Genomic DNA, 21386 nt, shown 5'->3' with positions numbered 1-21386 from the left:
CACTCTTCACGGTCATTTCCCGCGTCGGAATCCCGAAAGAGATTTTGACGGACCAGGGCACGTCCTTTATGTCACGCACGATAAAGGAACTTTACGGATTACCGGGGATTAAGGCCATCCGCACCAGTGTATACCATCCACAAACGGACGGGCTGGTGGAGAGGTTTAACAAAACGCTTAAAACCATGATCCGTAAATTTATGCACGAGGACAAACAAAATTGGGATAAATGGTTGGACCCCCTAATGTTTGCAATGCGGGAGGTACCTCAGGCCTCCCTCGGTTTTGCACCGTTCGAGTTGCTGTACGGCCGAAGGCCCCGCGGAGTATTGGACGTCATCAAGGAAAGCTGGGAGGACGGTCCAAGCTCCAGCAAAAATGAGATTCAATATGTCTTGGACATGAGGGCAAAACTCCACAAGGTGGGGCACTTGTCACGTGAGAATTTGCGCCTTGCCCAAGAGCGTCAACAGCGCACGTATAATAAGCGGGCCCAACTGCGTAAATTTTCACCAGGAGAAAAAGTGCTTGTGTTGCTTCCAACGTCAAGCTCCAAATTACTTGCAAAGTGGCAAGGACCCTTTGAGGTTACACGGCAAGTGGGGGATGTCGATTATGAGGTCCGGCGCTCGGACCGACGCGGAGACACCCAAATATACCATTTGAACCTGCTGAAGGCATAGGGAGAGGCCGAGCCTGTCGCCATGGTTACAGTAGAGGGGGGAAGGAGGAGGAGTTGGAACCCCTCAGCTTCCCTGTGAGGACCAGCTCACATTGGCGCAGAGAGCGGAGGTGGCTGAATTACAGCGGCGCTACTCAGATGTGTTCTCCTCTCGGCCCGGGCGCACGGATCTTGTCCGACATCACATAGAGACCAGCCCGGGGGTTACGGTGCGGTCTCGGCCATATCGGCTGCCCGAACACAAGCGTAAAGTGGTTCGGGAAGAATTAAAAACTATGCTTGCATTGGGGGTGATAGAAGAATCCCACAGCGCATGGTGCAGTCCCATTGTCTTAGTAGGGAAGAAGGATGGGACTGTGCGGTTCTGTGTGGATTACCGCAGGGTGAATGACATTTCACGTTTTGACGCGTACCCAATGCCTCGGGTCGACGAGCTCCTAGATCGGCTGGGCACTGCTCGTTTTTTTACGACACTGGATTTGACGAAGGGCTACTGGCAGATTCCCTTGTCTCCAGAGTCCCGAGAAAAAACGGCCTTTGCTACTCCGGAAGATTTGTACCAATTCGTGACACTTCCGTTTGGCTTGTTCGGTGCGCCGGCCACGTTCGGGCGCTCTATGGATCGAGTGCTGCGACCCCATGCGGCATACGCGGCTGCTTACCTGGATGACGTAATCATCCAGAGTAGCAGCTGGGAACAGCACATGCGGCGGGTGGGGGCGGTGCTCGAGTCCCTGAGGCGGCCGGGGCTCACCGCCAACCCGGCGAAGTGCGCCGTTGGCCGGAGGGAGGTACAGTATCTGGGGTACCACTTGGGGGGGGGACAGGTGCGGCCCCAGGTGGACAAAACGGCGGCCATCGCGGCCTGTCCACCTCCCAAGACAAAAAAAAGAGGTGAGGCAGTTTTTGGGATTGGCAGGCTATTACCGCCGATTCATTCCCCAGTTCGCGGAATGGACCAGCCCACTGACTGACCTCACCCGAAAGGGTGCTCCAGAACTGGTCCAGTGGACGGAGCAGTGCCAGCGGGCATTTGAGAAGGTAAAAGCAGCACTCTGTGAGGAGCCGGTACTGCACATGCCAAATTTTAACATCCCTTTTTGTCTGCAGGCGGACGCGTCGAGCCGGGGACTAGGGGCGGTACTGTCACAGTGGATGGAGGGCGCCGACCGCCCCGTACTGTACATCAGCCGGAAGCTCTCGGACCGGGAGGCGAGGTACAGCACAGTGGAGAGGGAGTGCCTCGCCATCCGGTGGGCGGTGGGGGCCCTCCGCTGCTACCTGCTGGGACGCGCCTTCAGTCTCTGCTCAGACCACAAACCGCTACAATGGCTCCACCGCATGAAAGACGCTAATGCGCGGATCACCCGGTGGTATCTGGCATTACAGCCCTACAACTTCCGGGTGGTCCACAGGCCGGGCACGCAGATGGCAGTGGCCGACTTCCTCTCTCGCCCAGGAGAGGGGGGGGAGTGGGCGCGGCCAGACGGGTGTCCGGCCTGAGTCTGGCGGTGGAGGCATGTGGCAGGGGCGTGGTCCACGCGTTCCCTGCGGGCGGGGTATGTGCAGCGATCGGCCATGAAGCAGCTGACAGGTGAGTAGATGAGCTCAGCTGGAACGAGTTATCTAATCACCTGTTCCTTTATTAGCGGCGCGGGAAACTTGAGGGGGAGAGGACACAGGCGGAGCGGAGGACACACGCGGAGCGGAGGACGATCGACTGAAAAGCCGAAGTGAAGAAATAACTAAAACGAACATTGTGGATTGCAAGTACGGGCTGAAAAGCCAAAACTGACATTTGTGTGAACAAACAGTAATTAAAAAGTGTAAACCTGATTCGAGTGTGCTGCTCCTTCCCCGGCTCCCAGAAGACAAGCAGGATCTTGCTACAACATATATTTATATACACACACACACACACACACAGACACACACACACACACACATACACAGACACACACACACACACACAGACACACACACACACACACACACACACACACACACACACACACACACACACACACACACACACACACACACACACACACACACACACACACACACACACATATACAGTACAGGCCAAATGTTTGGACACACCTTCTCATTCAATACGTTTTCTTTATTTTCATGACTATTTACATTGTAAATTGTCACTGAAGGCATCAAAACTACGAATGAACACATGTGGAGTTATGTACTTAACAAAAGGAGGTGAAACAACTTAAAACATGTTTTATATTCTAGTTTCTTCAAAAGAGCGGATTACTGCTTTGCACACTCTTGGCATTCTCTTGATGAGCTTCAAGAGGTAGTCACCTGAAAGGGTCATGGGTGTGCTTGAAGCTCATTGAGAGAATGCCAAGAGTGTGCAAAGCAGTAATCAGAGCAAAGGGCGGCTATTTTGAAGAAACTAGAATATATAACATCCATCCATCCATTTTCTACCGCTTATTCCCTTTTGGGGTCGCGGGGGGCGCTGCGCCTATCTCAGCTACAATCGGGCGGAAGGCGGGGTACACCCCGGACAAGTCGCCACCTCATCGCAGGGCCAACACAGATAGACAGACAACATTCACACTCACATCTAGTGTGTGAATATATAACATGTTTTCAGTTATTTCACCTTTTTCTGTTAAGGGTTAAATAAAGACAATATTTAAAACAATTTAAATACTGTGCTGGTGTCTTAATTATTATAAGAATGTTTGATAATAAATGACTTGGAACCAGATCATAAAACATAGTCACAAATCAATTGATACATAAACACTGAAGCGTTTTCCTCATACTTTTTTAATATTTCCATCACATGTGCAACACAAAAAAAACGAGGTCTGCCCAAATACAGAGCTCCATATTTGTACAATACATGGGAGTCAACACTGGAGATAACATCTCTCTTGCTGGAGGAGATGGCGATTTTCCCGTAAACTGTGTACGAACGATTCTCAAGTCAAAATGTCAAAACATGAAAGGTTCATACAAAAGTGCATCTCGGGTTTAATGAATGCGAAACTTTTTTGTTGTTGTTGTTGTTGTTGTAACATTTAATGCCACAGTGTCTTCCAGCTTGAGCAGAGAGAGCGAGAGAGGAGAGAAAGTGGGCAGCACTCGGCCACTCTCCAGGAGAGCCGGGAAAGTAAGTAAAATACACGCCTCACACAGGCTGTATTTGTGAATATATATATATATATTTATATTATAACCCCCCTTCAGATTGAAATGTAATTTCACTCAGAACAAATGTATAACAAAACCTTTGAAAAACAATTCCAGTCATCTCCAGGCTGTGAGGAGCAGTAAACATCAAGAGTAAAAATGTGGAGGTGGAGTCAGATGGCGAGTGTCACTGCGTTTGCATATTTCAGCATCCTGTCCCGCTTTGCCTCTTTACGCTCCCGGGCCAGATCCGGGAGACTGGATCGTTCAGGGTGCGCCCTCATGATTGACCAAGCGCAGGCTGTGGAGCGACACGCTGCTGATGCAAACACTCCTCCGGTTTCATTCGCATCTTTACACAAATCCCATGATCGGTTCTTTTAAAGTCAGACATGTTCAACTGTACATTGGCAAATAGCGTATAAGCAATATAACTGCAGGAAGTAAAGCAACGCATGAAGAAGTCTATTTACAATTTGTTTTTTTAAAGCAAATCAAGGGCAATGTTTCTCTTTTGCCGCTCTTTTTTTAAATTTTTTTATGCTCACATCGCTTTCTTTATGTTTTCTGCAGCTGAATCCTTGAAGCGGGACCACGAGTGGGGCCATCTGTAATTGGCGGTCGGGCTGCATTTCCCGCATCACGCCCCGCTTTGTGTCGCTGGTCCGCGCCACGTTAGCTGCTGTGCTGAGTCAACGTGTGGTTCTGCAAGGACACAAAAGGAAACGTGGTTAATGGTCGCTTCGTGTTTTTTGTCTTTTGTCCCTCATTCTTGAAACCGGGCCATTTTTTTTATCCTCTGCGACTGTGCATCTGTCAATAACATTAGATGCAAATGCCATCTGATTTCTTTTGAGCTTGTCCTCGCTCATTAGGGTCAATATAAACGGAATACAATGATTTGCAAATCCTTTTCAACCCATATTCAATTGAATGCACTACAAAGACAAGATATTTGATGTTCAAACTCATTAACTAAATTTTTTTTTTGCAAATATTAATTAACTTAGAATTTCATGGCTGCAACACGTGCCAAAGTAGTTGGGAAAGGGCATGTTCACCACTGTGTTACATCACCTTTTCTTCTAACAACACTCAATAAACTTTTGGAAACTGAGGAAACTAATTGTTGAAGCTTTGAAATTGGAATTCTTTACCATTCTTGCTTGATGTACAGCTTCAGTCGTTCAACAGTCCAGGGTCTCCGCTGTCGTATTTTACGCTTCATAATGCGCCACACATTTTCGATGGGATACAGGTCTGGACTGCAGGCGGGCCAGAAAAGTTCCCGTACTCTTTTTTTATGAAGCCATATATATATATATATATATATATATATATATATATATATATATATATACACATACACATAATATATATATATATATATATATATATATATATATATATATATATATATATATATATATATATATATATATATATATATATATATATATATATATATATATATATATAAATATATATATATATATATATATATATATATATATATATATATATATATATATATATTAGGGATGTGGTAAAAAATCGATTCGAATACAAATCGAATCGTTTATGTTACAATGCAATCCAATTCCAAAACCAAACCTGACCCAGCAACACTCAGAAGTGCAATAAACAGAGCAATTGAGAGGAGACACAAACACGACACAGAACAAACCAAAAGTAGTGAAACAAAAATGAATATTATCAACCACAGTATCAATATCGGTTATAATTTCAGCATAGCAATGATTGAAAATCCCTCATTGACATCATCAATAGACATTTATAAAAATTTAAAAAAAGAACAGTAGTGTCACAGTGGCTTACACTTGCATCACATCTCATAAGCTTGACAACACACTGTGTCCAATGTTTTCACAAAGATAAAACAAGTCATATTTTTGGTTCGTTTAATAGTTCAAACAAATTTACATTATTGCAATCAGTTGATAAAATATTGTCCTTTACAATTATAAAAGCTTTTTTTTTTTTTTTAAATCTACTACTCTGCTAGCATGTCAGCAGACTAGGGTAGATCCTGCTGAAATCCTATGTATTGAATGAATACAGAATCGTTTTTAATCAGAAAAATATCGTTTTTGAATCGAGAATCGAATCGAAAAAAAAAAAAAAAAAAAAAAATATATATATATACATATATATATATATATATATATAAAGATATATATATATATACATATATATACATATATATATAAAGATATATACATATATATATATATATATATATATATATATATATATATATATATATAGATATATAGGATATACTAGCAACACTTATTCTAAGAAGAAAGAGCAGTCTCAACAAGGTCTGCTTGGAGAAAAAGACTCACATCCAAAGCAATACTATCAAGGTACAATGCTTTGTCATCACATTTATACCATGGTTAATTTCTTTTTACACTTTTCTGACAGGTAATGACTTAAAAAGTGAGATAAATCAGCATATGTTTGCATCAATGCGGTAGAAAGACAGCTCCCTGGCAAATGTCTGTTGCGATCATGTTGACATTTCACCATCAGGCTGTCATTATCCTCAATCCAATTAAGTTGCACTCCACTCAGACGTGCTGATCGATACTCCCTGTCTGAGGGATTAAGCTCGGTAAAGTCCAGTTCTGACAGAAAAAAGTGCAGCACCTCTGACAGATAACATCGCTCCGCCCAATACCGCTCCCCTATGTTTAGAAATATTAATATAAAGACCATGAAAACAAATCCATAATATCTTCCTGAGATGGTACAGTACCCTGAGAAAGTGACAACCTGGCTCGGTTATGTTGTTTCCCCCTAATTTATGCACACAAACATGCGCACGCACGCACACAGATGATTGTGGAGTGGTTGCAGCGGGGCAGCTGTGCCAGGTTCTTTAAAGGGAGTGTGGACCGGGGGGTGTGTAACTGGTGTCCCTGGTGGGCAGAATCCAGGTCATCTTTTGAAGTGACTGCTAATCCCTTTAATGCAAACTACATGCCCCACTTGGTGCGCTCGCTTTAAAACACGGCCTTGGACTTTGTCGACTGGCACGGACTAGACACACCTGTCACACAGTCACGGGAACACACACATAGGACACTTCAATAGGTACACTTGCACAATATGCCATACAGTATTTTTTGGACTATAAGGCGCACTTAAAATCCTTTCATTTTTCTCAAAACTTGACAATGCGCCTTTTAACCCGGTGCGCCTAATGTACGGAATCATTTTGGTGGTGCTTACCTACCTCTAAGCAATTTTATTTCGTACATGGCGAAATTATAAGTGTGACCAGTAGATGGTAGTCATACATTAAAGATACGTGTCAACTGCAAGATGACGGCGGTAAATAACACCAAAACTTTAAATGTTCCATTGAGAACACAGAACATTACACACAGTGCTCAAATATCTGTCAAAATGTTTTAGTAAAGCTTTAAAGCTACACCGTTTGACGGATTGTCGGCGCATTAAACATATGAGTATTATCATGGTGTGTTTGTAAGGACCGCAACATGGCACCTATTAGCAGACATTATCTGTCGTGGTTTTTTTTGCAACTTTTCTTACCTTTTGGTACCTGCTGATGTGTATTTGGGATCTGCATAAGTATTGAAAATTTGAGTGCGTCCGCCAATGTACTCCGTGGCAGTTTAAGAACAACATTTCTCAACGAGCTATTGCAAACAATTTGGGGATTTCACCATCTATGGTCCGTAATATCATCCAAAGGTTCAGAGAATCTGGAGAAATCACTGCACATAAGCAGCATGCTCGTGACCTTCGATCCCACAGGTGGTACAGCATCAACAAGCGACATCAGTGTGTAAATGATATCACCACACAGGCTCAGGAACACTTCAGAAAACCACTGCAATTAACTACAGTCTGTAAGTGCAAGTTAAAACTCTACTAAGCAAAGTGAAAGCCATTTATCAACAACACCCAGAAATGCCGCCGGCTTCGCTGGGCCCGAGTTCATCTAAGATGAACTGATGCAAAGTGGAAAAGTGTTCTGCGGTCTGACGAGTCCACATATTAAATTGTTTTTGGAAACTGTGGACGCCGTGTCCTCCTGACCAAAGAGGAAAATAACCATCAGGACTGTTCTAAACGTACATTTCAAAAGCCAGCATCTGTGATGGTATGGGTGTGTATTAGTGTCCAAGGCATGGGTAACTTACACATCTGTGAAGGCACCATTAATGCTGAAAGGTACATACAGGTTTTGGAAAACAAAACTGCATCAAAACCGACATCAGTGTGAAAAGGATATCACCAAATGGGCTCAGGAACACTTCATAAAACCACTGTCAGTAACTACAGTTGGTCGCTACATCTGTGAGTGCAAGTTAAAACTCTACAATGCAAAGCGAAAGCCATTTATCAACAACACCCAGGAACGCCGCCGGCTTCGCTGGGCCCGAGCTCATCTAAGATGAACTGATGCAAAGTGGAAAAGTGTTCTGTGGTCTGACGAGTCCACATTTCAAATTATAATCTGAAACTGTGGACGTGGTGTCCTCCGGAACAAAGAGGAAAATAACCATACGGAATGCTATAGGCGCAAAGTTCAAAAGCCAGCATCTGTAATGGTATGGGGGTGTATTAGTGGTCAAGGCATGGGTAACTTACACATCTGTGAAGGCACCATTAATGCTGAAAGGTACATACAGGTTTTGGAAAACAAATCATGGACGCCCCTGCTTATTTCAGCAAGACAAAGCCAAGCCACGTGTTACAACAGCTTAGCTTCATAGTCAAAGAGTGCAGGTAGTAGACTGGCCTGCCAGTAGTCCTGTCTCCCATTGAAAATGTTTTGTGCATTATGAAGCCTAAAATACCACAAGGGAGACAGGCATTTCTGGGTGTTGTTGAACAACTTAAACTGTACACCAAGAAAGAATGGGAAAGAATTCCACCAGAAAAGCTTCAAAAATTGGTCTCCTCAGTTCCGAAACATTTACAGAGTGTTGTTAAAAGGAAAGGCCATGTAACACAGTGGTAAAAATGCCCCTGTGCCAACTTTTTTGCAATGTGTTGCTGCCATTAAATTCTAAGTTTATGATTATTTGCAAAAAACAACAATGTAGTAGGCCTAAGAATTCATTAAAAACCAAGCCGAAGTTTTATTTAACACGTGTATTTAATATTTTCAGCCACTGTAACATTACGCACAGTTTGTACAGTAACACTGTTTGAATATAGGAAAATAAAACACTGCACTTTAAGCAATATTAAGCGATGAGGTGGCGACTTGTCCAGGGTGTACACTGCCTTCCGCCAGATTGTAGCTGAGATAGGCTCCAGGATGGGTGGACTTTCAACAAGTGAGTCGTTGGCGAACAACTTAGGGTACATGTACTGCAGTTTGAGGATCAGCTATATAAAACTGCGAAAAACCCAACACATCATCATTAGCTTTAGTTTTTAAAATCTATCCTTCAATCAGAATGTGTTTGTGCAGCACCGGGGGTGACTATTAACCCCCGGTGCATTTCTTCCCTCCCTCTTTACCCTTTCAGCTGCCTCCAGATAAAGCGTTTAAACACCTCGACAGCTTTCCTTTCAGCCGCGGCGATTACTCCCCGACAGGTGGGGTAATAAGCAGTTTGACGGGGAACGGGAGAGTGACCCCCACCCTGCCTGGTGTATTTTTTTCTCTCTCCCCCCTTCCCTCAGAAATAAAGCTCCTTTAAGTGAGTCTGGGAGGAGAGTCCCCACGGGAGGCTCCCTCCGCTTCCACCCCCACGGTGAAGACATCGTTGGCGTTGGCGAGGAGGGACACGAGCACGGCAACCTTATTAATGAATGCGGCCCATTACCCGTCAGCCTGACTCCCAGAAGCCCTGGCAGTACGTGACTTCAAATGGCAGGATATTGACACGGAGAGAGCAAAGCGGCTGGGACTGTGTGTGTGTGTGTGTGTGTGTGTGTGTTCTTGTATTGCTATCCTTCTTGAGACATCAAGAAGGAAAAGTACCTTCCATATGAGGGCCGGTGAAAAAGTTAGGACATAATTCAGAAAACCATTGCATCTAATAGAGAATGTCTCATTTGCAGCCCTGGTGGTGAAATCTATTAACATTAGGGATGGTCCCAAAAAGGAGGGGTATTTTAAATTGACTGTGTGTCGGTTTTAAAAGTGCACCCCCTCTGGTCAACATATGAAATAACAAGTGTGTGTAAAAAATGTAAATGTGCCCCCTTTGGCCAAAAATATTAAAACAAAAAAATAAAGACAAATATGAATATAGAGACATACTGTAATGCCATCCATTTTCTACCGCTTATTCCCTTTCGGGGTCACGGGGGGCGCTGGCGCCTATCTCAGCTACAATCGGGCGGAAGGCGGGGTACACCCTGGACAAGTCGCCACCTCATCGCAGGGCCAACACAGATAGACAGACAACATTCACACTCACATTCACACACTAAGGCCAATTTTAGTGTTGCCAATCAACCTATCCCCAGGTGCATGTCTTTGGAAGTGGGAGGAAGCCGGAGTACCCGGAGGGAACCCACGCATTCACGGGGAGAACATGCAAACTCCACACAGAAAGATCCCGAGCCCGGATTTGAACCCAGGACTGCAGGACCTTTGTATTGTGAGGCAGACGCACTAACCCCTCTGCCACTGTGTAGCAGAGGGGTACTGTAATGATTTGAAGTAAATACCAAAGATTGAAAACCAATTACAAACAAATACCTCCAAAAACTAAAAGCAGTCTTTCCCTCACAATGTGTCGGCTTCTTTCTTATAAAATTACGAACAATTTTTAATATTCTTTCTGTTTCTGTAATATTGTAATATTTTGTCATAAAATGATGATGATGACATTTGTCATATAGAGTTCTGATTTTTATCACAATATTGCCAATGTTTTTGTTGTTCTTGCAAAATAGTTAAACTTTTGGAGTAAAATTATGACTTTTGCCATGATTTTGCCGAGTGAAATTCCAATCATTATTATAATATTGCCAAAATGTAAAAGTTTTCTTAAAAGCTTTTGACTTTTTTCGGGTAAAATTACGACTCTTTTCATAAAATTGACCACATATTAAGCTTTTTCTTGTAAAATTGCGACTGTTATTGAGTTTAATTTAAACTTTTATCATAATATTGCACGAATGTTTAGTTTTTCTTGTGAAATTTCTTGCATTGAGTAAAATTACGACTTTTATTATTATACTGCCAAAATTTTAAGTTTTTTTATGAAATTCCAACAAATTTTTCACAAAAAGCTTTTTTATTTTTGCATCATATGTATATATTATTAATGTTGTAAAGAAACTTTATATATCTAGAAAGAGTGGTCCTAAAGAGGAAGACATTGTTCGGAGGTCTCAAGAAGGTTACAAATACAAGAACGTGTGTATGTGTGTGTGTGTGTACGTGTGTGTGAACGTGTGTGTGTGTGTGTGTGTGGAGACAGCGGAGAAAGAGAAACACAATTTGTGTGTATGTGTGCGGACCCCAAAGGAACGTAGCTCCTTGGATATAATGTAGGGCTCGTAACAGCTATTAGAGGGGAAAATAACCCCTCTGGGGAGCGGCTCCTACCCCTACCATCACTGCATGTCCCAGCTCTACTGGAGCTAACTCACACACACACGTACACACACGTGTACACACACACACACACACACACACACACACACACACACACACACACACACACACACACACACACACACACACACACACACACACACACACACACACACACACACACACGCACTCTCTCTCTCTTTTGTATTTCTTACTTTCTTGAGACCTCTGAAAAATGTCTCTTTAGTACCACCCTTTCTAGATATATAAAGATTTGTATTTACAAACCCCGTTACCATATGAGTTGGGAAATTGTGTTAGATGTAAATATAAACGGAATACAATGATTTGCAAATCATTTTCAACCCATATTCAGTTGAATATACTACAAAGACAACATATATGATGTGAAAACTGATAAACACGCCAGCAACACGTGACCAACAAGTTGGGAAAGGTGGAAATAAATACTGATAAAGTTGAGGAATGCTCATCAAACACTTATTTGGAACATCCCACCGGTGTGCAGGTAAATTGGGAACAGGTGGGTGCCATGATTGGGTATAAAAGCAGCATCCATGAAAAGTTGTGTAATTCACAAACAAGGATGGGGCGAGGGTCACCGATTTGTAAGCAAATTGTCGAACAGTTTTAGAACAACATTTCTCAACGAGCTATTGCAAGGAATTTAGGGATTTTACCATCTACGGTCTGTAAAATCTTCAAAAACTTCAGATAATCTGGAGAAATCACTGCACGTAAGCGATGATATTACGGACCTTTGATCCCTCAGGCGGTACTGCATCAAAACCGACATCAGTGTGAAAAGGATATCACCAAATGGGCTCAGGAACACTTCATAAAACCACTGTCAGTAACTACAGTTGGTCGCTACATCTGTGAGTGCAAGTTAAAACTCTACAATGCAAAGCGAAAGCCATTTATCAACAACACCCAGGAACGCCGCCGGCTTCGCTGGGCCCGAGCTCATCTAAGATGAACTGATGCAAAGTGGAAAAGTGTTCTGTGGTCTGACGAGTCCACATTTCAAATTATAATCTGAAACTGTGGACGTGGTGTCCTCCGGAACAAAGAGGAAAATAACCATACGGAATGCTATAGGCGCAAAGTTCAAAAGCCAGCATCTGTAATGGTATGGGGGTGTATTAGTGGTCAAGGCATGGGTAACTTACACATCTGTGAAGGCACCATTAATGCTGAAAGGTACATACAGGTTTTGGAGCAACGTATGTTGCCATCCAAGCAGCGTTATCATGGACGCCCCTGCTTATTTCAGCAAGACAATGCCAAGCCACATTCAGCACGTGTTACAACAGCGTGGCTTTGTAAAAAAAGAGTGCGGGTACTTTCCTGGCCCGCCTGCAGTCCACACCTGTCTCCCATCGAAAATGCGTGACACATTATGAAGCCTAAAATACGACAACAAGACCCCGGACTGTTGAACGACTGAAGCTCTACATAAAACAAGAATGGGAAAGAATTCCACTTTAAAAGGTTGAACAATTAGTTTCCTCAGTTCCCAAACGTTTATTGAGTGTTGTTAAAAGAAAAGGTGATACAACACAGTGGTGAACATGCCCTTTCCCAACTACTTTGGCACGTGTTGCAGCCATGAAATTTTAAGTTAATTATTATTAGCAAAAAAAAAAAGTTTAAGAGTTTGAACAACAAATATCTTGTCTTTGTAGTGCATTCAATTGAATATGGGTTGAAAAGGATTTGCGAATCATTGTATTCCGTTTATATTTACATCTAACACAATTTCCCAACTCATATGGAAAGGGGGTTTGTACAAGATTAATAACATATACATACAATGCAAATATAAAGAAACTTGTTGTGAAAAATGAGTTGGAAAATCCCTAGAAAAAGGTCAGTTCCACTAGAAAAACCTTTGCAGTATTATAATAGCAGTCGTATATTTTACTCAACACAAGTAAAAAAAATGAAAATTTGTGCATTATGATAAAAGTTGGAATTTTACTCAATGACAGTCACAATTTTACAAGAAAAGCTTAACATGTTGGCAATTTTATGAAAAGGGTCGTAATTTTACTCGACAAAAGTCACAGTTTTATAAGAAAACTTAAACATTTTGGCAATATTATAATAATCATCGGAATTTTGCTTGGCAAAATTATGACAAAAGTCACATATTACTCAAACAATGTCACCGTTTTACAAGAACAAAAAAAAGCAATTGGCAATATTGTGAAAAAAGTCAGAACTTTAAATGACAAATATCACAATTTTGCATTAAAAAGTAATCATTTTACATAAAAGATTATAATTTTACGAGAAAATATTGCAGTATTACAGAAGCAGGAAGAATGTGAGAAATTATTCCCAATTTTATAAGGTGTCGAAAAAGGTTGACACATTGTGAGAAAAAGACTGCTTTTAATTGATTACAATTTTTGGGGATTTTTTTTTGTTTGTAATTGGTTATTAATCTTCATTATTTACTTCAACTTATTACAGTATGTCTCCATATACATATTTATTTGATGAATTTTGGCCAAAGGGGGCGCATTTCAATTTGTTGTTCTTACACATGTTGGCCCGAGGGGGAGCACTTCAAAATTTTACACACACTTGTTTTTTCATATGTTGACCAGAGGGGGAGCACTTTTAAAACCAACACACAGTCAATTTGAGAAATTCCTCCATTTTGGGACCACCCTAATAATAATAGGTTTCACCACCAGGGGTGCAAATGAGACATTCTCTATAAGATGCAATGGTTTTCCATAATGGGACCATGATTTATAGCCTAACTAGATCACCGGTCCTCATATGGAAGTTACTTTTCCTTGTTGGTGTCTCAACAAGGGTAGGAATACAAGAACACGCACGCACGCACGCACGCACGCACGCACGCACGCACGCACGCACGCACGCACACACACACACACACAAACCCACACACTGCCTTCTTACATTTTCCTTAAACACACCACTAGTTTTCACACCGAGGGCTTTCTCAAGGACGATGTTAAACGACTTCAGTGGCAAGCATGCCGACTAAAGGGAGATGGGGGTGCCAGGGGAGCGAAGGTGGTGTTGAAAGATTGAAAGAAAACGATACCTTCATCTCCGCGGATGCCGCATAGTCGCTTTTGCAAAAAGAAGGAGACTTAAAAAGTCACTTCTCGACGAGAGCCGGAATAAGACACAAGACGCAGGAAAATGACCAAAAAGGCAGAGCAGGATTTCGCTAATGGTGTCATCATAATTACGGAAATTTCGGATTAGATGGCCTCCATTAAGCCTTTTAGCCCGCCTTCGATGGCATCCTATTCCCCACTGAAACTCTGGCCTTTTTTCTCCAATTTTCTCGAAACGTTAATCTCCTTCATCCTTTCGAGCACCTGCTGGCCACACTAACCTGCTGAAAAGTTGTTCTAAAACCAATTATTACTATATGACATTCTCCAGTACAAGAAAGGATAAGAAAGATCAGGCCATCATGATAATATTCATACTGTGTGTTAGATGTGTCAAAATAAAGTGTTAACTCATGTGATAAATCCCACAAAAAATGTCTTAACCGCGATGGTTGTTATATGGGCAACATTTCACTTCAAAATACAACCCGATCGGACTTTAGCTAAAACTCTTGCCCAGTTTTGAACAGATAAATAATGTATATTCAAGTAAAACGTTTAAAAAAGTTATCATGATAAAATTGCATTTGAGTCTAAATATTGGGGTCTTTTTTTTCAGCTTAATTTGAGTCATGCAAGCAGGTAATAACCTGTGATTAATCTGGATAAAATCTTAATTATTTACCAGCACTCATTTATATATATATATATACATATATATATATATATATATATATATATATATATATATATATATATATATATATATATATATATATATATATATATATATATGTATATATATATATTCTGGGTGTAGTTGATGAATGGCTTTTGCTTTGCATAGTAGAGTTTTAACTTGCACTTACAAATATAGCGACGACCTGTAGTTACTGAGAGTGGTTTTCTGAAGTGTTCCTGAGCCCATGTGGTGATACCCCTTACACACCAAAGTCACTTTTTGATGCAGTACCGCCATAATATTATCGCTTGCGTGCAGTGATTTCTCCAGATTTTCTGAAACTGTTGATTATATTACGGACCGTAGATAGGTGAAATCCCTAAATTCCTTGCAATAGCTCATTGAGAAATCCATCCATCCATCCATCCATTGTTCTTAAACTGTTGGATAATTTGTTCCTGAATTTGATGGACAAGTGGTAGAAAATGGATGGACGGAAGGATTTGTTCACAAAGTGGTGACCCTCACCCATTCTTGTTTGTGAATGACTGAGCATTTAATGGAAACTGCTTTTGTACGCAATCATGGCACCCACCTGTTCCCAATTAGCCTGTTCACTTTAGGGATGTTCCAAATAAGTATTTGATGAGCTTTCCTCAACTTTCTCAGTCTTTTTTGCCACTTGTGCCAGGTTTTTTGAAACATGTTGCAGGCGTCAAATTCCAAATTAGCTAATATTTGCATAAAACAACAAACTTAAGTATCTTGTCTTTGCAGTCTATTCAAATGAGTATAGGTTGAAAAGGATTTGCAAATCATTGTGTTCTTTTTTTATTTACCATTTACATACACAACATGCCAACTTCACTAGTTTTGGGTTTTGTATATCATATATGTACTGTATATACAAACCCTGTTTCCATATGAGTTGGGAAATTGTGTTAGATGTAAATATAAACGGAATACAATGATTTGCAAATCCTTTTCAACCCATATTCAATTAAATGCACTAAAAAAGACAATATATTTGATGTTCAAACTCATAAACTTTATTTTTTTTGCAAATAATATTCAACTTACAATTTCATGGTTGCAGCACGTGCCAAAGTAATTGGGAAAGGGCATGTTCACCACTGTGATACATCACCTTTTCTTTTCATAACACTCAATAAACGTTTGGGAACTGAGGAAACTAATCGTTGAAGCTTTGAAAGTGGAATTCTTTCCCTTTCTTGTTTTATCTAGAGCTTCAGTCGTTCAACAGTCCGGGGTCTCCGCTGTCGTATTTTACGCTTCATAATGTGCCACACATTTTCAATGGGAGACATGTCTGGACTGCAGACGGGTCAGGAAAGTACCTGCACTCTTTTTTTACAAAGCCACACTGTTGTAACACCTGCTTAATGTGGCTTGGGATTGTCTTGCTGAAATAAGCAGGGGCGTCCATAAAAAAGACTGCGCTTAGATGGCAGCATAGGTTGTTCCAAAGCCTTTATGTACCTTTCAGCATTAATGGTGCCTTCACAGATGTGTAAGTTACCCGAGCCTTGGGCACTAATGCACCCCCATACTATCACAGATGTTGGCTTTTGAACTTTGTGTCGATAACAGTCTGGATGGTTCGCTTCCCCTTTGGTCCGGAAGACACGATGTCGATTACTTCCAAAAACAATTTGAAATGTGGACTCGTCAGACCACAGAACACTTTTCCACTTTGTATCAGTCCATCTTAGATGATCTCAAAGCCGAGAGAAGCCGGCGGCGTTTCTGGATGTTATTGATAAATGGCTTTCGCTTTGCATAGTAGAACTTTAACTTGCACTTACAGATGTAGCGACTAACTGTATTTAGTGACAGTGGTTTTCTGAAGTGTTCCTGAGCCCATGTGGTGATACCCTTTAGAGATTGATGTCGGTTTTTGATACAGTGATACAGGGATCGAAGGTCACAGTCATTAAGTGTTGGTTTCCGGCCGTGGAGTGATTTCTCCAGATTCTCTGAACCTTTTGATGATATTATGGACCGTAGATGTTGAAATCCCTAAATTTCTTGCAATTGCACTTTGAGAAACATTGTTCTTCAACTGGTTGACTATTTGCTTACGCAGTTGTGGACAAAGGGGTGTACCTTGCCCCATCCTTTCTTGTGAAAGACTGAGCATTTTTTTGGAAGCTGTTTTTATAACCAATCATGGCACCCACCTGTTCCCAATTAGCCTGCACACCGGTGGGATGTTCCAAATAAGTTTTTGATGAGCATTCCTCAACTTTACCAGTATTTATTGCCACCTTTCCCAACTTCTTTGTCACGCGTTGCTGACATCAAATTCTAAAGTTAACGATTCTTTGCAAAAAATTTTTTTTTATCAGTTTGAACATCAAATATGTTGTCTTTGTGGCATATTCAACTGAATATGAATTGAAAATGATTTGCAAATCATTGTATTCTGTTTATATTTACATCTGACACAATTTCCCAACTCATATGGAAACGGGGTTTGTATATACAAAACCGAAAACCATACGGTACAACTCTTACATGTGTTGTGAAGGTACAGTTATTTTTTTTTCATATTGACATTGTGTATTAGGCCATTCTTTGACATTTAAGTCCACATAAAATTAAATATGCACGATAAAATTACCTGTGTATTTTTATTTTTAGCAAAGTGTCTGCACATCGATCTGAAGGCATATGAATATATGATTTAAAAAATGTATTTAAACCCGGGGTGTCAAACTCGTTTTCTTTGAGGGTTTTCCCTCAGAGGGCCGCCTATAATTAAATATATATAAATATTAATGCGTAACCACCTCGCGGTATTACTAAACAATTGACTATGCATTTGATTATTATATCTTTTTACATACGAATTGATGGATATTAATATCATCATTGGGATATATGTTGATATCATATTTGTTGCATGATCAGATATGCACTAATTTTCTGGGGGGGGCAAAATAGAAAGAATAAATGAAAGATGAAGGATTCAGTGCTTTATTGACACACCTATTTCACGGACCCCATGAAACTAGGTTGCAGGTCAAATTTATTAATTACTATAAACTAACTTGAACACTTGCTGCATTCATCTTTCCCTTTTCCTTACTAATCCCAGTTCCTGCCACTGAAAACCATCCCCAATGTACAGAGACATCCTGGATGACAACTTCCCATCCAACCTGATGGAGCTTGAGAGGTGCTGCAAAGAGGAATGAGCACAACTGGCCAAAGATACAGTAGGTGTGCCAAGTTTGTGGCATTGTATTCAAAAAGACTTGAGGGTAATGGCTGCCAAAGGTGCATCAACAAAGGATTGAGCAAAGGCTGCGAATACTTATGTACATGTGATGTTTTAGTTCTAATAAATTGGCAATATGTAAAAAACATAAATAAATAAATAAAAAATACACATTGTCATGAGACTGTAGACTTTTGAGGACAAAGATGAATTAATTGGATTTTGGATTAAAGCTGAAACATGCGTAAAACGTAAAGTCCTGTGAATACTTTCCGGATGCACTGTAGTCCAATCCATTAAAATGTGCCTCAAAACACATTTATGGTTGATTGTGATAGCAACAGTTGGACTCTAGAAGAGATTATTTTTACTTCTACAAAAATATTACTGGTAAATATCGCTTTAAAAAGCAGAACGAGTTGATGGAACGCATTGTGTTCAACCTTAAAGGGGAACGTTATCACCAGACCTATGTAAGCGTCAATATATACCTTGATGTTGCAGAAAAAAGACTATATGTTTTTTTAACCGATTTCCGAACTCTAAACGGGTGAATTTGGCGATTTAAATGCCTTTCAATTGATAGCCTGTCGAGCGATGACATTTCACCCATGACGTCACAACATGAAGCAATCCGCCATTTTCTCAATCTTATTACACCCACCAAGTCAAATCAGCTCTGGTATTTTTCCGATATCCACACAAGAATGTGTGGATATCCTGCGACACTGAAAGCAGATGCATTTCCAACGAAAAAGTCAACGAAATCTGCAATATTGGAAAATAGACCACCACAAACTTATAATGTTGTGCATGAAAGCACAAACGTGAGTTTTGTTTATGTTATTGACTTATGTGTTAATCAGACATATTTGGCACGGCATGACTGCAAGCTAATTGATGCTAACATGCTATTTAGGCTAGCTGTATGTAAATATTGCATCATTATGCCTCATTTGTAGCTATATTTGCATCCAGCCTTTACCTCCACCGACATTTAATGCCAAACAAACACATACCAATCATTGGTTAGAAGGCGATCGCAAAATTCGTCCTCGCTTCCTCCCGTCCCGCTGTCTGTCGTGATATGGCTCAATAGCTTCAGTTCCTTCTTCAATTTCGTTTTGGCTACCTGCCTCCACACTCTAACCATCCGTTTCAATACATGCGTAATCTGTTGAATCGCTTACGGCGCTGAAATCCGAGTCTGAATCCGAGCTAATATCCCTATACCTTCCTGTGCTATGCGCCATGATTTTTTTCTGTGTGGTCACGCTGTGACGTCACAGGATAATGGACGGGTGGATATAACGACGGTTAAAATCAGGCACTTTGAAGCCGTTTTTCGGGATATTGCGTGATGGGTAAAATTTTGAGAAAAACTTCGAAAAATAAAATAAGCCACAGGGAACTGATTTTTATTGGTTTTAACCCTTCAGAAATTGTGATAATGTTCCCCTTTAAATGTTTCGCAGACATTCTGCAAAAATGCCATCCAGATAATGAGGTACTTCTTCGAAGTGATTTTGGAGTGAACTGCACAGTCCATCTCAGAATCACCGCCGCTCTCTTACATCAACGCACTTCTGTACCACATAAAGACGGGCAGCATAAGCGGTTTCCTTCCAGTCCCTGGGCGCCACAGCTCAACCCCCACTTTCATCCGATTACATCACCCCACAGCAACCCCTCCAGGGCAGAAGAAGAGGGAGAACACCCTGCAGCATGCAAACAGGTGCAACGTGTCTTATGGAATTTAGGGCTGGTTTGCAAAGGGAGAAGTTCAGAACTAAAAGGGCGAGTCGCCGACTAGAGAGGGTCGGGGTTGATTCATGAAGTAATCACTCTTTATGGGCCTGTTGCTGCGGCCTCCATGGAGAGAATCCTCTCTTCGGTGAGGCAAGCGAGGTGCGCGGCTTGCATCAGCGCCGCAGAGGAAAGAAGGAAGGGATTCTTCTCTGTCTTCCCTTTCATGTGAGCGAGCCGCATTAGACACAAGCTCCTATTGTCCGACATCACAGAGAGGGAAGATGTCAGGCTTAATCGCAGCTCTAACAATGTTTGATTAGTATAATGTTAATACCTGCAGAGAGCCTTGTGTCTGCTGTTATCCAGCATGTTACACTAAAGCCAGGCTTTAGCCACTGCTTGGAAAGCTGTATTTATGCAGACGATTTTCCACAAGCCTCAAGTTAACCGAGAATATTGCTTTTAGCATATTTAAACCCGACTAGTCGCAGTATAAGGAGAGCCAAATACTACAGCTGCATACCCAAACCTCCCTTAATAAAGATAATAATGTTTATTATTGTGGTTGTTGTTTGCAGTGGTGTAGCAATATAACAGAATAATGTAACCAAAAACACAAAATGTTTTTGAGTATGATGAGGTGCTGCCATACAACTTATTTAATGTAGTCCAATGTTTACATAACTATTAATCCTAACACCACGACTACTGTAATTTTCGGACTGTAAGGCGCACTTAAAATCATAAAATTTTCTCAAAAATCAACAGTACGCCTTATAACCCGGTGCGCCTAATGTACGGTATAATTCTGGTTGTGCTTACTGACCTTGAAACAATTTTATTTGGTGCATGGTGTAATAATAAGTGTGACCAGTACAAAGGCAGTCACACATAAGAGATACATGTAGACTGCAATTATGATGGCAGTCACACATAAGAGATATGTGTAGACTGCAATATGACTCAAGTAAACAACACCAACTTTTTATATGTTCCATTGAAAATATCGAACTTTACACACAGTGCTCAAAAATCTATCGAAATGTTTTAGTACGAATTTGGTAAGCTATGAAGCCGCACCGCTTGATGGATTGTACTGTGCTTCAACATACCAGTATTATTATGGTGTGTGTGTGTATAAGGTAAGACATATTATCTAGCGTTTT

At 41.1% G+C, this 21386-nt stretch overlaps 1 protein-coding gene across 8 annotated transcripts in view; it reads right to left on the bottom strand.

The window, feature by feature from the left end:
* Positions 1-3462: 3462 nt before the first annotated feature.
* The window catches only part of LOC133568406 (zinc finger protein 521), a 293495-nt gene continuing 275571 nt past the window's right edge, over positions 3463-21386 (bottom strand). For all 8 annotated transcript variants that reach the window (XM_061920306.1, XM_061920307.1, XM_061920308.1 and 5 more), the window contains one exon: positions 3463-4552. In XM_061920306.1, coding sequence (XP_061776290.1) covers positions 4523-4552 — 30 coding nt within the window. In that variant the 3' untranslated portion in view covers positions 3463-4522. The remainder of the gene's footprint in view (positions 4553-21386) is intronic.

This window comes from Nerophis ophidion, linkage group LG14 (genome assembly GCF_033978795.1).
Source record: "Nerophis ophidion isolate RoL-2023_Sa linkage group LG14, RoL_Noph_v1.0, whole genome shotgun sequence".
NCBI lineage: Eukaryota > Metazoa > Chordata > Actinopteri > Syngnathiformes > Syngnathidae > Nerophis > Nerophis ophidion.
Note: the sequence above shows the minus strand (reverse complement) of the source record. Positions and strands in the feature narration are given on the sequence as shown.